The 20,123-nt window shown below is 42.7% G+C and overlaps 2 protein-coding genes across 2 annotated transcripts in view; both read left to right on the forward strand.

Annotated features, from left to right (window-relative positions):
* The window catches only part of SYTL5 (synaptotagmin like 5), a 215,396-nt gene that overhangs the window by 86,400 nt on the left and 108,873 nt on the right, over positions 1–20,123 (forward strand). The window lies entirely within an intron of this gene.
* On the forward strand, positions 18,989–19,546 carry LOC102543965 (histone H2A-Bbd type 1-like). Its single transcript, XM_006219773.4, has one exon. The coding sequence runs from the start codon at positions 19,082–19,084 to the stop codon at positions 19,442–19,444; it is 363 nt and encodes a 120-aa protein (XP_006219835.1). The 5' UTR covers positions 18,989–19,081; the 3' UTR covers positions 19,445–19,546.

Consider the following 20,123-nt stretch of genomic DNA (forward strand, 5'->3'; position numbering starts at 1 on the left):
CGGAAATGTAGTGGCCTAGAACCACCTCATCCTTGGAGAAATGCACAACAGTAGTTCCAGAATCTGCCTTTTTCTAGGTCACCTTGAGTATAGGTGGTCACATACGGTAATGCTAAAATTAAAGGCCCTCTGGGAAGCCCAACTGAGCATGATTTTCTTTTCGATTTCTAAGGAACTTATATTGTCTCTTATTACAAAAGTAATACCTATTTCACGTAAACAATTATGGAATATAGACAAATATAGACAGGAAAATAAAAATGCCCCAAAGTCCTTCTGTGTGGAAATGATAACTAATATATTAGTATATTATTTTCTAGAGGGTACCATTGGAGACCAAATATGAGAAAAACTTAAAAAAAGTGAGAAGAAGCTTCAAAGAGGAAGTAATGTTTCATCTGGATCTTTGAGGATTTTGAGGACATTTGCTGACCATAGAGGGGGGAGAAGAGGGGCTGAGAGTGGAGGTATAAGAGAATAAAGAAGGATACACATTTTAGAGTTGTGAGCATATGGTTCATTACGTTATATAACCCAATATTTTAACTTAATATATTATTGAACTTAATATATCATGAGTATAGCTTTTAAGTGAAATTTTTGCAGTGAAATAGATACATAGGAAATACATCGTATCATGTCTCTTACCTTTAGGAGACACCAAATTGGAGATTTTTGAAGCTCCTCTCAAACTGCTGTTTGGGGAATGTGAGCTAGCCTGCTACAACAGTCTGTTACCACCAACTCACTGAGCATTGGGCTTGCTGGCTTCCCCTTTGATCCAGGCCCCAGAGATCAGCAAATGAGATTGCCTGAATAGGTATTTTCCCCTGTATTTGAAACTTCTGATATGTTGATAAATATTTCAATTTTTCAGTTGTTGCAATTAAAGATCTCTATAGATCAAAAATTAGACTTAGAATTTCCAAGAACTCAGAAAGTTAACTGTAAGGTGTTTTTTTTTGTTTTGTTTTGTTTTTTCAGTTTCGTTGGGTAATCATTGGCATACACACCAGGATATAAGTTTAAGGCATACAGCATGATGGTTTGATTTACATACATTCTGAAATGATTACCACAATAGGTTCAGCTAGCATCCATCATGCAAGTTTGCTTTGGAAACAATTTGGATATATTTGTGGCAGAGAAGTCAACTGCTAGGCCCCAGGTATGTGTGCTCTTGTGGGTCAAGAAAAGGGTTTCTGTGATGGAAAAAAACTTTTGCTGATAATGCTGTTGGATTCTTCAGTTATCTTTATTAGAAGATTCGATTGATAGTTAGATGTGATGAATTTCCCGTTCAGTGATTTTGACATTTTGTTTGTATTATGGGTGAAGTATACCAGATAGTCTATATTTCTGACTCTGGAGTGAAAGCAAGGAATTTCTTTGATGTGACACTACCCACTCCTCTTTGTCTCACTTTCTATGTCAGACTTGATCAGATGTTTGGAGAAGGAGCTCACTCTGCAAGTTGAGTTTTCAAATGCAGTAATGATTCCTCTCAATTAAAAGCAGATCTTCAATCTTGTTTTGCTTGCTACTGTGAATTGTGAGAGTCTTTGTTTTTCTAAATGATCAGCCATTTCCTATTGCCTAAAGAAGTAAACTTTATGTAAGCCTCTCCATAAGTCAGATTCTTCTAGTGCAACTCATTTTATGAGAATCACTTTTGGAAACTGCTTGAAGTGTTTTCTGTCTCCAGGATTATTTACCATGAAGTGATTTAATGCACTAAATTGCTAGGGTGGTTTCAGTTACAAAAGAGGGAATGCTCTGGATTCCACAAGAAGTATTGAGAGCCTGGGGTTCTAGTTCCATGAGTAAGTGGTATGTATCAGTTATCTATATAATAATGCTATGTAATAAACTACCAAACCTTAGTAACTTACAAATCACAACCAGAGTTCCACTTCAAGTAGGGAAGTGAGACATGCTATGTAGACCAGCTCTGCAGAAAACTGATGAAAATTATTTTTAAAACAACCATTTAACATCTCTGAAAATGGTCCTAAGGGCATATAACAAATGAAGAAAATTTATTGAAGGAAATCTATTTAAACATGGATATAGCAGCAAGTGTCTAAGGTATTTGAACTGATACCCACTCCATCTTTCTTTCCTCCCCCTCGGTAAAATGGAAACTCCACTCAGGACTGGTGCAGCAAAGGACGCAGGGCTCTTCCCTCCAGCTCCTAGTCCAAGGGCTGTCTTTAAGGGAGGGGCAGGACGTCAGCGTTTCTCATTCTACCCCTAGCTCTTTGTTACGAGGCTGTGTTCTGGGCAAGTGTGGCTGAGAGATGGGGGCTTGCTTCTTCCTCCCAACCCCACCTCAGGGGATGGAGGTTCTACCTTGGTTGCAGTGTCACTGAGTATTACTGGGACCTGATCACCCTTCCATGGATTGTTATCCGCGTGTGATCCACACTAAGAGAGGCAAACTGAGAAGTCTTGAGCTACTTCACCCTCAAGTGTTCAGCTCCTAAAATGGGGTATCACTCTGAGAAAAGTGTCCCATTGTCCCCACTCTCAGCTCCAGAGCTGTGGCTCATAGAATTGCCCTGGAGGTGAAACAGGCCATAAGAGAAAACACCGAGTCTCTCACGAAAGAAACTGATTTCATTTGCAACAGAATGTAGAGAAGTTCAAACCTAAGGGCACTCTCAAAAACAATGGACGTTGTGATGAAAGGCAGTTGGGAAAAGATTGGTATATTAATTGGAGATCTAGACTAAACTACAGGCTGGCTAGTTTTCTGGAGAGAAGCTGAGAAAGCAACACCTAGTGGGAACCTTCCTGGAGAGAGAAAGAACTTAAATATTGACCTAAACAACTTACCTTTCAAGAGAGCCTGGATTCAATTGTATCAGTTTATGGTACAATTTATGCCCTCAGGGAATTGATGGAGCTTACCAGTTGGGTTTGATCAGAGAAAGAGACAGAATGTTCTGCCAAAACCAATGCCATCCCAGGGTGACTAGTGTCATCCCCAAGTCTACACCCCATGAAGAACATCAGAGGCTTCACAATGTGAGGGGAGGCTATAGACTTCACTACAATTATCCAGCCAATCACTAAACAATTAAACAGAGAAATAATATAAGCACATGGTGGGACCAATATCCAGAGTTGCTATAATATATCTAAGATTTCCAATTTCTGACAAAAAAATTGATATATGCAAAGAAACAGAAAAGTATGACCTATACACCAGAACAAAAACAGGCAGCAGAAACTTGAGAGCGACCAGATGTGGCATTTAATAGACAAAAGACTTCAAAGTTACCTTATAAATATGTTCAAAGGACTAAAGGAAACCATGATTAAAGAAGTAAAGGGAGATATGGTGACAATACTATGTCAACTGGAGAATATGAATAAAGAAATCAAAGTCATAAAAAGGAGCCAAGTGGAAATTCTGGAGTTGAAAATTACAATAACTGAAATGAAAAATTCACTAAAGGGTTGACCACTAGATTTGAACTGGCAGAAGAAAGAATCAGTGAACTTGATGATAGGACAATTGAAGTTTCCTAGTTTGGGGAGCAGAAAGGAAAAGGATGAAGAAAAATGAAAGGAAGTTATTTAGGCTGAAAGCAAGAAACTCCAGGCAGTAATTCATATCTGTACCTCTCCCCCCAAAAAAGTACTGGTAAAGGTAATTGTAATTTTAAGAGACAGTATAGATGTATATTTATTTTCCTTTCTTTTTTTTTTTTTCTTTTTCCCTGGAAACCACAAATCTGTATTCTCTGTCTGTGAGTCTGTTTCTGTCCTGTATTTTCCTTTCTTAAGTGACTTAAAAATTGATTGTGTAATGTACTGTTGTGCATATAAGATATGAAAATGTAATATATATACATATATTCCAATAGCAGCACAAAGGGAATGGGTGGAAGCAAAGCTGTATTAAGAAAATGACTCTGGATGGTAAATAGAATCCATGGGAACAAGTGGAGAGAACCATAGATGACAAATAAGGCTAGGTAATATAACAAAATCTATAAATACATGTTTGTTCCTCTCCTTTAAAGTCATAAAGATATACAATTATATAAAGTAATTATTATGGCAATGTATTATTGATTTTGTAGAATTTATAGATTTAATATATATAACCTAAGACCACAAAAAGGGGGTGAGTTGACTTTGTTGATCATGGCTGAGCTCACCTATCTAAGGCCTTAGAAGGAACATCTGGCTGACTTGGCTCAACTCCACGTGATGTCTCATCCTCCAGCAGCCTAGCTTATGCCTGTTGACATGACAGAAGTAGGTATGTCAAGTAAGAGTAAAAGAACGCAAAGTCTCTTGAGGACCAGGCCCATTACTAGTCCTCCATCACTTCCCCATTGTATTCCCCCAGTAAGTAGTAAAGCCAGCCCAGATTTAAGAGGTGGGGGTATAGGCACCATGTCTTGATTAGAGGAGCTGCAAAGTCACATTTTTTTAATGTGGATATAGAGAGAATGGGATAATTGTGGCCACTTCTGCAAACAACGTACTGCACAGTGTTACCGCCATTCATCCTACACTTCCTCGCTCTCTTAGAACCTTTTTCTCTTTTAACGTGGATTAATTTTTAAAAAACATGTATATGTGAATTATGTCTGTGTGTATCCAGGTCTGAGAGATGGAACCAAATGTGAGGAAGTCTATTAAAGTCCAGATTCTTCATTGCTTGTGGGTGGATACAAGGTCATCTCGATCTCCCTTCTTTCTTGCACTCAAGTTCAGTTACACTTACTAGCTTTGATTCAAAACACACCAAGTGCTTTACCACTTTAGAGATTTGCCCATGCCATCTTTCTGGAGGTTCTTTCTCTTACCACTTTTCTATTTCATTCCCTATTCTTGTGCCAGTTCTCAGTTTTAACCTTCCTTGGAGGACTGTTCTTGATTATTTCATCTAAGCTACATCTCCTCATTGTACCTTAAAGTAATGTATTTGTAATGTACATTTTTAATGTAGTGTTCTCAATTGAGGAGGATGATTTTGCCTTCTAGGGGGCATTTGACAGTGTCTTTAGATACATTTTGGCATCACAAGTGGAGGGTGCTGTTATTACCTAGTGGACAGAGGCCAGCGACATTGCTAAATATCCTACCATGCCAGGAACAGCCCTGATGCCCCCAAACAGTTAGCCAGTCCAAAATGTCAGTAGTGCTGAGGCTGATAAAAATCCTGGATTACCTTGAACAGTTAGTAGAAAAATGCCTGTTAAAAGTGCTCTTGGTGAGGGCTCAAAGTGTAGTGAGGAGCATAGTAAAGAAAGCCTGTATTGTCTTAAAGAATACTTAAGTTATCCCAGGCAGACTATCGATAGAAATATGAGCATCAAAGGTGTTGCTGGTGAAGGTTTACAAGGAAGTTTGGAACATGATATTGGAAATTGGAGGACAGGGGATTCTTGTCACACAGTCACAGAAATCTCAGCTGAATTGTGTCCTATAGTTATGTGGAAAACAGAACTTGTAAGCAATGAATTGAAAATTGAGCTGAGCAGATTTCCAAGGGACGTGTTGAAGGCACGCCCTTGTTTCTTCTTGCTACTACTGGTAAAAATGCCAGAGGAAAGACATAAATTGAGGGAAGAACCATTAAGCAAAAAGGAACCAGGACTTGAACATATGAGAAATTAGCTGTCTATCCAGATTGCGAGAGACATTAAAATTAGAGGATCGACTGTCAGGAAAGTGTCCTGTAGAGATAAAATCAAGGATGTAGGTAGACATTCTTTTGCTAGTACCTCTGAGGGATCCAACATGAGAGTATTCAGAGGGCTCCTTGGAGCAAAATCAGCTGTGAATCATGGATGACACCAGCCATCTCAGCAGAAGCAAGAACAGAGATGGGATTTCCCAGAAGGGATCTCTGAACCAGCCTCTTTGTCTAAGGGCCTGAATCCCCAAGACATACATGAGAGACTACAAGATTTTCGAGTATGTTGAATTAGCATTAACAATGCCATCCCTAGAAAATGAAATGAAAGAAGGCTGTGGGACTCCCAAAATTTGGCAGGCAGAAAACAGGCTGATAAAACTATTCAGTTGCTAACATGTGCTCCATTCAGAATAAAGGCAAGATGATTCCGAAGGCGGAGCCTAGCGACTAGAGGGCAGAGCTGCTGAGGACCTATCATGAGATCAGAGGGAGGAGCCTCAAACCACAAAGGATTATTCCCAGACCTGGAAACCTATGGAGATGGGCCTGCTTGGATATTGAAATTACATTGAAATTGCTTGGATCAGGGTCCTTCCTTCCTCCTTTCTCTTTTGGAAGGGAAATAGCTGTAACTCTTATCAGCTGTTGATGAACCCAAAACAAAGTGGAAGCACAAAATTAGTGGGGAGGAAAATTAAAATGAGAAAACAATAGAAAGAAACATCTCTTGGTGCTTTGGCCTAGGACAGCCAAGAAAAGACACGTCTGGGCTTAAACTGGGTACCGCGTACACTTTTCCCTCTCTCTACCTTATTTCCCTCATTCTGAGAGATTAATTATGGAGCAACTCATTGTAACTTCTGAAATAATCAGAAGATACTTTTCAAACTGTGTAAAATCAAGACACTCCTAAGAGACATAATAGGAACATGAGTTAAAAGATTCTACTTACTCAGTGAGGGAATGGGAAAATAATATAACTGGTTCAAAAGAGAATCCAAACATTCAATACAGGAATATTGATCAAGAATATTTCAATGAATGTGTACGTGGAAGCAAAACTGGTTTTGTTACATCCTGAGAGGGGAACAATTCAATCTCTACTAGACAGGCTGTTGCATAGGTTTGTCAGTAACCTGCAACTAACAAAAGGTTGTAAAAGACCTCAAAGACAATGTAAGACTAGAATCAGATAATGTGGTGTGATGTCCTAAAGACAGGGAAAAGTTTCCATGGAAACATGCATTTATTTCTACAGTGTTAAAGTCAAGCAGAAAATTACAGCTCCCTCAATATCAGGGTCCAGTCAGAGTGACCAGGTACCGGTCATGGACGTGTGTTGGCTGAGGCCTGATTAAGGCACAGTTGAAACCCGTGACATCCCAAAGTCTAGGATGTCACAGAGGCAGCTTGCTGACCAATGAGGGGCTGAGCTTGGGGATATAATGAGCAGGGCCCAGTGCAGGTGTCTTGAGAACCCAGTGCTGCAGGGAAGTCAAGCAGAGCTGATTGAAGCCAAAGCCAACAAACATCATGTCTGAGCAACAAAGCCACTCCTGTCAGACCCCTGCCAATCTTGGAACAACCGAGCTCCAGTTCCCTGTGAGCTACGTGGACTGCCTTCTGCAGGAGGATCAGTATGTCCATACTCTGAGTTCATCCACAACAGATTTTCTCTTCTCCACGCTTGACTACCTGACCGACTACATCCTTGATCTGGTACGCACCGAGGCCAACACTGGCGGCATGCAGACCACCTCACAAGATGTGGAGGGAGCAGTTGACAACAACGCAGAGCCCCATCGCCAAGTGAAGGATACAGCCTATGCTCTGTTTGATGAGATGCCTGGATCCAGAAGGAACGGCTGAAGCCTGGGTCCCAGAGCCTGACAGGAGTCTTCACAGCCTCAGCCTTAGCCGCAGCCCCAGCCAACACTTCTCAGCTGAGGATCCTTGACTTCTGTCATCAGCAAATAGTATTAAAGGATTTAAATCCTTGGCTCTGATTCTGACTCCTCTCTGCTTCTCATTCTCAGTTGAGGCGCCTGTAGGACATCCAGGAGGGGCTGTGGGGGTTGGGGGTGGAAGGTGTGGTCAGGGTGGGATGCTGGAATCCATGATTTCAGGGAGCGGTTTCCAATGGTGACGGTGCGGGGAGTGGTCCTGGTGGGAGGAGCTGGCCGAGGTTGTTGAGGAAGAGGACTTCCACACTGGCTCTGAGGGGGTCCAGGCTTGTGAGGCTGGGAGGTGGGCGGGGATTCCTAGGCACATTGAATTTCCCAGAGTGATGGTGGTAACGGGGGAGGGGCTGAAAACCGTGACCCGCCGAGGTGCTGAAGGCTTTATTCATGATGGGGACCCTCTAGAAGTGGGAGGTGATGACAACTGGGGGGTGGGTGCAGGGGATGATGGAGCAGTTGTCGTGAACCTGGTGGGACAGGGCTTGTACATGAAGATGGAGGAGTGATGGGGAAACCATGATGAAATACACAGAAAAGAAATTACAGTCTGGTTCATTTCATTTACTTATATTATGCCTCACTCCAAAGAAAGAATTGAGACAGGTAATATTAGTGCTGTATTTTCTCTGGAACATATCCTTCTGTCCGCTTGGGGACACTAGTAAATTAGGTTGGGCCAGGTTCTCACATGATTGCTGGATGCCTAGTCCTCTGGCTGTGCGAACCACGGCCTGCTGAACCTTGTGGGGAGACAGAGGGTGCCATGCAGGGGGAGAAGCTGTTGCCGAGTCCAAACTCATTCTGCTCGCTGCACGACAGGCCAATAAATCAGGAGATGAGGTGTTGGGGCAAGGAATAGCGACTTTATTCGGAAAGCCAGCAGACCAAGAGGATGGCAGACTAATGTCTTGGAGAACCATCCTCCTCTAGTCAGAATACAGGCTCCTTTTATACAAAAAACAAGGGAAAGGGTGTGGTTGGTTGTTGTAATCTTCTTACTGCAGGCATTCTTTGCTTTTTCAGCCATCCACGTGGGCCAGGTCATGGTGTCCCTGTAAACCTCCAACAAAACAAAGGTTATTCTCTACTACAATTCCCCACTGTCAATATCCATTCCACGGTCTTGTGGGAAAAGAGGTGATGACTGCTCTGGCTACTTCCTGCTGAAAAGGGGCGATGAGGGGGTGATTATGGAATGGAATTGATCAGCCTTGGTCAGGGAACATTCCTGGACATCTTTAGTCAGTAGTATAATCTCTCTCTTTCCTTTTTTTTTCTCTCTCTTTATTTACAACTGTTTGATCCTGATAAAACTCCTTGGTATTTTGTTGAACTTGGAGTTTTGGTTCCAGTTCTCAATACATATCTTTAATGTTAATTTTTTCCACTGTACCAGAATTACACTAGATTCTTGTGCTATTTAGTTCATCAGAAGACTTAGAATGGTGTCATGATGCCTCCAGGTGACTAGTCCTATAGACACTAGCGTTTGTCACTCTTTCCATCTCTTTATCTTATAAGCACCGAAGGTGTGGTCTTCTTGGTAATTCAGGCTATTTTCTAAGGTTAAAGTCCTGGGGCCTTCTCCCTGGAGATTGACTCAGAGACCAAGCATGATTCTAGCTTTCAATTACTGGAATAAAGTAGAAACAGTAAGATCAATAGCTTTAGTTTTAACAGTGGGCCTGGAACTGTGAGTAGCAACTGGTCAGTCAGGTCAGTTGGAAGGAATAAGCAATCTGTTAGCCTAAGTGCAGCCATTTTATTAATCCTCCTTCAAAATCCCCACTGTCAGTTTCTGTCATTCCACTTCTATGGAAATAGGGAAGATGGGCGTCGTGTTCTTGCTGAATGAGGGTGTCGTTTGGGGGCCCTTGAAATGGAATGAGTGAACTTGATCTTGCTGTGTGGCTGGGGTTCAGAAAGAGCCTTAGGTGCTCGTTTCCCGCACATTACACAATGGAGAACAGTCTAAATATTAGATACATATCAACTCCTGTTAACAGAAATGATAACAGAAATTGTAGAATTCCCATAAGAATGGTTTTGAGACCTTGGGGTATCCATGAAAAGAGGCCAGAAAAACAGGTGTTAACTTAGGTTAATATAACTTTTTGCACATATGCATCTGAATCCCCTGCATTATGTATTTGTTGTTTTATGTCCTCCAGGGCAGTTATGATGTTTCTGGATTTATCTGGTAGGAAAGTACAACAGGCAGTATGAATCCAGAAACTCAACAACTACAAGAGGAGAACTTAAACCCGTAAGGTTGTAGCTGCAAGTTGCCAGCAGACACTGCTTTGAGAATGGATGGTAGCATTCTAATTTTGACAGCGCTCAGAAAACTCAAGTTCTCAGCAATACAGAAGCTTGTCTGAAATCACATCTACATTGGTTACCTAGTTTTACCTTGGGTGTCTGAACTACAGTTATTCCAGCTTGATTTTCAAATGCATTTCTCTCCTTAATGGCCAAAGCAGATGTAATTACCATTAATTATTTTAGTGCTTTCTTAGATCTGAGGAGATGCAAGAATTTGGGCTCATAAAATCTTTTCCTGAAAATGTCTAACTATCTGAAGACCTGTTCAGCCAGTTTTCCCAGAGCACAGAGTGCCTCATTCCTGGTCTCCACCCTGTCTCCTTTCAGGGTGTGTTGGAGGTCAGTGGCTGCAGTGACTCATGATTTAATCCAAGCAGAGGTAGATGGCAAGTGCCAGCGTGATCCAGTCCTTGTAGAGGCAGATGGCGAGTGCCCTTATGATCAGAAATTTGACCATGGTTTGGCATGACCATTTTGTCCCACGGTGCTAGGAATGCTTATTCCTAGGTCAGGCGAGGATTTTATTGACAGACCACTCAAAGTGCTCTTATGGGACTAGGCCTTATTAACAGGAGCAAAAATGTCTCTGGACCGCCTGTCTTACTAGCCTGTTATGATCCAGGAAAATGTTCCCTCTTGTTGCTTTTTCCATATCTAGACTTGCACTATTACAGTCATTGGTCTCATACAGAAGTATATATCTGGCCTACTGTTTCAAGTTGCCTAGTCATTATTTTATCAGAGGCTCAGTCACATATTTGGTAATGTAAGAAGCAACATTTTGTAAAACAGGCAAAATACAAATAATATAGTAAGAAAGAATAAATAAATAAATAAAGAAGAATTTAAGCCAAGAACTTTCATTAGGTGTGGCTCAAAGTATCCCCAGGTCATCTGACTTAATCTGTTCTGTACCAATCCTTATCTTTAAGGAAAATGTTATACAGGCATTGTTCATAAGCAACGGTATGAGCAATTATCAAAGTCATTGGTATACAGGCCTGGCCCGATGTCTTGGGTCAGCTGTCTACCTCAGATGTCGTCGTCTTCTCATCCTGGCCTGGTAGCTTCTTCTCTATTTGAGCACTGTTTTAAGGTGAGCAGTCCTCTATAGGCCAGTCCAGTGCAGGGGCTCTTTCTGACTGGAAATTAATCCAAAAGTCAATTTTCTTTAGCTTTTGCTGTGCATGGTCTAGTTAAGAGTACCTGATAAAGGGTCCTTCCATTCAGGCTGAAGATAGTTTTTAAATCATGTCTGTTACAGTATGTATAATCCCCTGGTTGCAGGTGATGGGGCATCTGATCTTCATCCAAGGATAGATTACTGAGAAAGGGATAGTTTACCAAACTGCTGTAAGTCATAATTAGCTTGAGAAGAAGGACTTCTTTATATCTGGAGAACACAGATTCAAAGCCAGTAAAAAATGAAAGTTGTAACCATATTCATCAGATTACTCAGTCCCATGTAACAAATCTTTGTTTTTTGTTAACAGTTTTATGAAATCAGAGTTTTCATCAGACTTTTAAAATTTCTTACCCAATTTAGTTCAGTGCTACAGTTTGAAATTTATCAGAAACCAGCAAATCTCCTTGAAGAGAAAGCATTTTGCAAAAGCATCAGAATAAAACAATAACTGTCTATAAATGACAAAAGACTTAAAAGCATGGTTAAACACTTAGTTACACTGTAGTCGATAAGGAAACCTGGTTACAATAACCATAATTATGACTGACAACATTTCAGACATACCATATTTTTAGGGATTCCATGTAATTTCTAGAATATCCATATTAATAGTATTTTTTCATACAGTATAACCTAGGAAGATTTATTATTCATTTGACAGTACTTCCCATGTCATATAACGTACCAAATGAAACTTACTAGTTTAAAATCTCTCTTTGGTATGTTTCAGGGACCCTCTGAAGCATCCCAGATTTAGCTGGAGGTCAAAAGAATTCTGATTAAAATTTGGTATTTGGGAAGCTTGTTAAAAATTTCCAAACACTTGGTCAGATAAAAGTATAGGTTACTGTGAAACAGTACTTATTCATAAACAATAAAAATATTTCAAGGGTAAATACAGAACAGATCACTTAAGGGATAAAAGAAATTTTACAATCTGTTACTAAAAGCAGATTAACATTTTAAGAAAACTTCATTCTCTCAACAGAGACAAAGAGAACCAAATCTAGTCTTGTACCAGCTTACTTTTAAGATTTATTTAATCAACTACATTTATTTTAAACTTAGCCAATCCAGACCATGTACAAAACTCTTTTCTTAGGGTTCCTCTTTCACAAACCTTCCACAACTTTCTGTATCCATCTTATTTTGTCCCTTATTTTCTTTTCCATTCAGAAGCAACCAGCTTTAGGAAAAAAGTCACTGTTTTTCACTCTTAACAAAATATAATTCCATTTCTTATACATTCTTTTACTGAAAACATTCATCTTACTTTCCTAGCATACTGAAATGTTTCCCTTAGTAGTAGGGAATATTTCAGGGTGGCACCAAACATACATTAATATTTCTAAATGTCTTTAGTTTCTCTGTAAGAGGAAGTCAGTATTCAGCAATTAATGTTTATCTTACTTTATCTGAAAATGACCTAGCTATTTAATAAACGTTCATCATTTAACTTAATTTAGCACAATTCTAAAACTTTTAAGTTTCCAAACATATGGGGCGATCATTTGAACAGACATTCCTGAAATAATCATTCCGAAAGAGTTTACCCAAAGGCTCTTTCTCACTTGCAAGAATATTATATCAAGTTATTTTTCTTGCTGACAAATTTGTAACAGATATGACAAGGTCTTATTGGACTTCTATTAAACCTAAATACAATAGAAGTATTATGCTTACCATTAATGAATCTAAAGACATGTCTATATTAATCAAACCAATAGGCTTAAACTAGCTTCAAATACCAGGTATCGATTCAGTACTGAATATTTTTTTAGATCACGGGAACCTGATTTTCATTCTGGCCAGTTTTTTTTTCTGAGTATTTATATAAGCATTTAATCTTTTTTAAAGCCAATTAAATAGAGCTCTTTTACAAATTAACTTTGGCAATGCCACGTTATCTACAGCACACATATAGGTACGTACAAACACAGAGACCTCATAGTTCCCATTTCAAAATTTTAGCCATGAGTCATGTACAACAATGTAAGACTCATCAGTTATAAGAGGTTGGATTCAAAATTGGGTTTCTGGCAGATAGAACAAATCAAAGTTGCCTGTATAGATAGCTAAACATTTTTACTAACTTCTGTGGAAGACATTTAAGATGTCTATTTATTTCCAAATTACTCCCTTTCTCAAAATTTGCATTCCAGAGGTCATAACAGCAGTTGAGTCATTGCTACTGGGACAGAAATTTAGAAGTTAGAAGTTAGAAAGTCCACTAGTTGAGACCGCACTGTCAGTTGTACCTAAGGCTCTTGGGTGGCAGTTGTTATATGGGTCTTTAAAATGGCTAAGAACCCTGGGCCCTGTCAGTCATGACCTTCCTCATTATGGGATTTCATAAAGTCTTGTATATATGGTATTTCTTCCAACTTACCTTTTCTCTGGCAAAACAGATCTAACTGGAGAATGGTTTAGTAATTTAACAACCCATTTTCAGGCCAGTGTTCCCTAGAGCCTAAAGTGTACATTACTCAAGCAGTGTTACAGTAAAATGCCATCTTTTCCTTAGTCATAGGCTCACAGCCATATTTTCCCTGTTTGTTTAAGACACGCCCCAAAGGGCTTTCCTTAGGGACAGATGGAGTACTTCCCACATCTATAAGTTTAAGAACAACCAGACACAAAAGTGCAAACAAACCCCAATACCAAGAACACAAACAAAGTATGACATGACTGAACACAACACTGAAGCAAATGAACTGATTCACAGATCAGGTGAAGTCCAACCACTGTTTCCCCTCTCCAACAGGGTACCCCACTTAAAATACAAAACAAATTGGCTTCTTCAAGAGAAAAAGCTCCAAATGGAGAGGAATAGTTCCTGGCTGTACACACCAGAGCGACTCACCCTACTATATGGAGCCCGTCGGCCCCCAAATGTCGATTCCTTGCTCCAGCTGCCAAGCGCTGGGGCAGCAGGTGCCGCGTCAGGGAATTTTGAGGGGAAGGTCCTCAGGATAAGTGGTCCTGGCAGCTGCTAGGGCCTCACCTGAAAATTCCCCAAACCGGGCCGGCTGGCCACAAGCAGCAAGGCTCCTGGCTGGCTTCGCCAAAATTGTTGCCGAGTCCAAACTCGTTCTGCTCACAGCACGACAGGCCAATAACTTGGGAGACCAGGTGTTGGGGCAAGGAATAGCGACTTAATTCTGAAAGCCAGCAGACTGAGAGGATGGCAGACTAATAATGCCTTGGAGAACCATCCTTCTCTAGTCAGAATACAGCCTCCTTTTATACAAAAAAACAAGGGAGGGGGTGTGGTTGGTTGTTGCAAACTTCTTGCTGCAGGCATTCTTTGTTCTTGCAGCCTTCCACGTGGGCCAGGTCATGGTGTCCCTGTAAACTTCCAACAAAACAAGGGTTATTCTCTATTACAGAGCCAGGGCTACATCTGCAAGCCATTCAGTCCTCACTCTGGTCTCCTCTCTGCTCTCCTCTGCCTGATGACAGCCTCTCTCTGCCTCCTCCCACCATTGATGGAAGCTGGGAGCTGGCTTAGCCTTTGGTGGCTTCACAGGAGTGTCCTGAGAGCAACAGTGTCAGGGTTGTGCTTGGAGCTCGTTGGAGTAGGTGCTTGTATAAATCCAAGAAACCTTGCTTGACACCTAGTGCCCATTCCACCAAATGTCTGTAGAAACCTCGTTGTCAGGATGTCCACCCCACATGTTTGTGTTGGTTCTAAGACCCGCGAAGCCCTCCGGGCCTCAGCCACGTTCCGCTCGTCCTCTTCTGTGCGTCTGAGTAGCAGGCAGGCCTGTCCCCGGCAACTGCAGGTGGAGAGTCGCCTGGACCTGGTCACACGGTGGCACCAGCAGTGCCGCCCCATCCCCGAAGTGGAGCATCTGTGTGTCCAGGCCGTGGTTTCCCGTCTTCCAGTGTCCTTCAGCCCCAGGACGTGCCCCCAGGGTGGGCGGTGCCAGGGAGCCAGTCATTACGCTCAGACCCTGACCTGTGGGTTCAACAGCTGTCTGATTACTGAAAGCTGTTTGTTTTGGCTGATGGCTGTGGCTTGTTTTAGCACAAAACATCGCCTCCTGGATACCTCACCAGAAGTCACACCAGAGGAATTCATTAAAGGCCAGGGAAGTCATAGTAGGTGGATGGACCGTGTCGGGTGAGCAGGTCTGTGTGCTCGGGTGGTCACCTTACCGTCCATGCCGTAGTCAGCACTCCTGGTCCCTGTGACGCCTGCAGGGAGCCAGGCTCCCTGGGCTCTTCCAGACTTTGTCTGACGTCCAGGTTTGGAAGTTGAGCTTCCTGACCTTGTGATGGTGGAGTCACAGGGACGTGGGAGAACCAGGCAGAGCTATACCGCCATCCCTTTACGGATCAGACTTCAGCCGTGCCTGTGGATTTCACAGGAGACACGGGGCCACGGCCAGCATGTCATCACTGTAAATGTGACACCCTGCCAACCCCCCTCCTCCATGTGCCCAGGAACCTCCACTCAGGAGAGGAAGGCGGCAGAGGGGGAGAATCCCTGCCCTTGGGAAAGCACGAGCCACACCAGTTTAGGCATTTTGTGCATTTCAGAAAGGTGGGAGGGGGCAGCTGAGGAGGATTTGTTCTAACCTCGGCCCTAAGCAGAGGACACCACTGATGACCGTGCCCTGTTGGGAGTGAGCACAGACGGGGGCTGGGGAGGCTGTGTCTGCCAAACCAGGTCTGTGATCAGAAGCAGTGTCAGGGCAGCCCAGGGTCAGATACGGGTCATCATGGCAGAAAACATCACATATGAAAAGAGGCAAGCTCAGGGTTTGAGCTTGAGGGGAACTTGCAGAGTGATATTGGCTTGGGGGATGGTGTAGATACAAGGCCTGGAAACTAGGCTGGCCTCTTACTGAGAACAACTTTTGAGAACAGAGGTATTTTGAGGGCCCAGGCACCCTTGGTTCCTAAATCTGACAGATCCTGTCAGAAGGCATCAGACAGATACCACCTGACTCTTTAGAAAGGGCTTTTGGAGCCTCAAAATAGAATTCAAGGAAGAGGAATCTACCCATGAACATCAATATGTAATTTCCCTAGAGAGCAAATGACAAAGTGGCCACTTACGGACCTAATCTAGGGAGCTAATGGGATAATTAAGTCTACAATGATGTTTCTAAAGGATAATGAATTAACTGCCAACATTTAAGAATCAAGAACTTTTTACCTGAAAACCTCAATTACTGGTTTCTTTTGTGAAATCATGATGTCTGGGCATACATGGTTATAGTCAGACGAAGATGACTAGCTGCTTGTACCATTAACACCGGGCCTCTCTGGTTTGCCGTGGTCCTCACCCTTCCCTGTTGAATCTCATGTGTGACCTCCTTCACTCATTTAGGGTAGATAACTGCTGTGTGATAATATTTGAGTTCATTATTCCCATTGGAATTTACTTCTAAAACCACAGTTGTCTGAAACATGGAATCTCATTCAGTGAATTGGTACAGCATGGTGCTCCTAAATCATCTTGGGCACAGGGCCAGTATTTTCTGTTATTGTACAAATTCATTGTAAACTGACATGTGGTCTTATTTTACATGACTAGTATGAAGCTTCCATATGACACTTCACTCAAGTTCAACAACATTTGGATTAATAGATACCCTGTTCAACAAGATGACTTGACTCACTTAAGTGTTTAGGCAAAGCCAGATTGCTATCAAGGTCACTAAATGCTAACTCTTAATTTCCGTACTTCTTGTAGCCGACCAGTAACAAATAATTTAGTGACCGTCAGTCCACACATCATGGTAGAATGGCATTGAAGAGTGAATTTATTTAATTTATTCTTTTAGGAGTATGGTTTCAAACCTAAGGAAAGGTAATGAACAGGCCTGGCATTTGATGTTTCCTTTAGTGTTTCTCCTTTAGAATCCTTCATGAGCTCAAGAGATTGGTCTCTTTTAATTAGGGTTCTGGAATCGCTGTGGGGAAAATACCTCAACTTCTGTGAAAGCGAAGTCTGACTAGAGGAAACCAGTTTGCAGCTCGGAGACAGACAGATACTGTGGCTCTAAGATATTTGGGTTCTGAAATGTAGGATGAAAAGAATATACCTACTCCACTGTGGAAGAGAGAGTTTTTATGACACGAAGGGACAAAACAGTGAAAGAGGAGGGAGGGAAATGGGTTCTAGGGTTCTGGTCTCCCCTAAGTGTAGTTTACTTGGGGCACGTCAGCTTCTCTGGCTATAAAATGAGGCCATTGGACTGAATTATTTCAGAGGTCTGCTTAAGGTGTACAATTACCAGTCTGTGATCTTTTCCTAAGAAAATTTCTCTACTGACAGTGGTTGAAGGAGGCACAAAGAATTAGTTGGGGTCTCTATTTTACAGCTGAGGCCACTGTGGCCCAGGGATGCTAATCAGCTCTCCCAAGGTCACATGGCACGTGGGTGGCACAGTCGGGAAGGGAGCCCAGCCCTGCTGCCTGTTGTTGAGGCTCCTCGTCTACTATATCCTGAGAAATGGGTGGTCTCGAGGTAGGAAGGGTTTAATGATCTCTGGGAAAAAGAAGCCAAACTCTTTAATATAGAGGTGTTGATTTCTTAAAATAGTTGTGAATTGGTTTCTGGGAGAATATATATTGTTTAAATGTAGCTTAAAGTCTCATAATTCAGCTTCGTTATTTTCAGGGAAATTGAGGAATATTCAATTTATATGAGCAATTTATCTAGATATGCCAATCAGGTAGAGCTCCATTAATTTAAGAGATTTTATATTTTAATATATTAGTATCATTCAGAGGTAGGAAAACATTACACACTCACGCAGTCAGAGGTGAAGGCATATCTCAGTTACAGACACATGGGCATATGGGCACAGAAAAAGAGAGATTATAGCTTCAATTCTACAGTTTTAGTTGTGAGTCAAGTATAAACACTGAAAGAGAAAAGCTCACTGGTCCAGATATCAAAGAACTATTCTCTTCCAGAAGGTATGATTTGAATAAACAAGTTGACAAAGACTAGAAAACCAGATTCTCTGTTTTCTCTTACTTAGAGGAGACCAGATCTCTGTGGACCCATTTATAGAGATCTCCAGGTGGTCAGATCCTAAAACCAAATTCTCATCCATTTCTGCCAGCAGTGGTAATAATTTATCAGTTATAAATGAACAACAACAGAATAGAACCACAAAATTAGTATGGAGGAAAATAAAAGTTAAAAAATTAAAATTAGAAAAACAAAATCATGGAGATCCTATTGATACTCTGGAATCATCTAGAAGAAACAAGACAAGACATTCCTGGGTTTTAACTGAGAATGAGGCACACTTTTATGTCTTTGGAGTTTATCTAGCTCTGACAGGAGTCTACTGAACATATCACCGTGACCACCAAAACAGTTAAAAAGTTATTTGTAAACGGAGAAAATCATGATATTCATCCAGATATGAAATGTAAATGTGTTAAAAGAATCTATTGACATCGAGGGAATTGGCAGATAGTGTATTCAAAAGATAACCCAAAGGAGAAACATAGAAATATTGAAAAAGGATATGTAAATGTGTAAATGGTAGCACAGTTGGTTTTGTTTCAATATGAGAGGGGAGACAGACGGACTTCTACTGGGCAAGGCATTCAGTGTATCTGTAGGTGACCACCAATTTACAAAGGGATGTGACAGTGCAAAGACATTGCAAAGCTGGGATCAGATAACCTGAAGTACTGTCCTATACACAGGGCAATGTTTCCATTGAAACATTTTTTTTTTAAAGCTAGACTCTTAAAGTCCCCTTAAAAAGAGGTTCCTATCACAGACATTTGTAGGCCAGTCCTGATCAGGGCCCAGTGGGCACCCATGACATCACAAAGGCAGGTCCCTGGCTAATAAGAGGCTGGCGCACAGGGAGGTGGCGGGCAGAAGTACGCTGCCATCTCCAGAGGCCAGGCCAGAGGGACAGTCGGGCTGGGAGGGTCGGGTCAGAACCCAGCACAATCATGTCTCGGAGAAGAAACCGCTGGTCCTGGTCCTTCCACCGTCGTAGGCAGCACTCCCTCTCCCGCTCCACCAGAGCCGAGCTGCAGTTCCCCGTGAGCCGCCTGGACCGCCTCCTGAGACTGGGTCCCAATGCCCAGCGCCTGAGCTCTTCCACCCCCATCTTCCTGGCCGGCATCCTCGAGTACCTGACGGCTCACATCCTGGACCTGGCGGGCGTGGAGGCCCGCAGCAGCCACGATGTGCGCATCACCCCCGAGCACGTGCAGAGGGCGCTGGACAACCACGAGTACCTCAGCCGCCTCTTCCAGCCGGGTGCCTTCCCTCGGGTCTCCGCGATGCCCGTGCCCGAGGACAGGTTGTGATGCCCACGTCCCAGGGCCCAGCCAGGCCTCAGTAGCAGCCTCAACTCACCTCCAAACTACCCACAGATGAGGGAGGCCTGGACTGCTGTCAGCACAGCTATTAAAGCGTTCAAACCGTTGGCTCTGTTTCTGTCTCCTCTCCGCTTGTCGTTCTCAGTTGAGGCGCCTGTCTGTAGGACATCCAGGAGGGGCTGCGTCGTGGGGGTTGGGGGTGGAAGGTGTGGTCGGGGTGGGATGCTGGAATCCATGATTTCAGGGAGCGGTTTCCAGTGGTGACGGTGCGGGGAGTGGTCCTGGTGGGAGGAGCTGGCCGAGGTTGTGGGGGGAGAGGACGTCCTCACTGGCTCTGAGGGAGTCCAGGCTTATGGGGCCGGGAGGTGGGCGGGGGCTCCCAGGCACGTTGAATTTCCCAGAGTGATGGTGGTAACGGGGGAGGGGCTGAAAACCGTGACCCGCCGAGGTGCTGAAGGCTTTATTCATGATGGGGACCGTCTAGAAGTGGGAGGTGATGACAGCGGGGGGTGGGTGCAGAGGGTGATGGAGCAGTTGGCATGGACCTGGTGGGACAGGGCTTGTCCATGAAGATGGAGGAGTGACGGGGAAACCATAAAGAAGTACACATAGAGGGGATGATGGCCCTGTTGTTTTCGTATTTATTCCCTGCCTCATCCCAAAAAAG

Source organism: Vicugna pacos, chromosome X, assembly GCF_048564905.1.
Source record: "Vicugna pacos chromosome X, VicPac4, whole genome shotgun sequence".
Taxonomy (NCBI): domain Eukaryota; kingdom Metazoa; phylum Chordata; class Mammalia; order Artiodactyla; family Camelidae; genus Vicugna; species Vicugna pacos.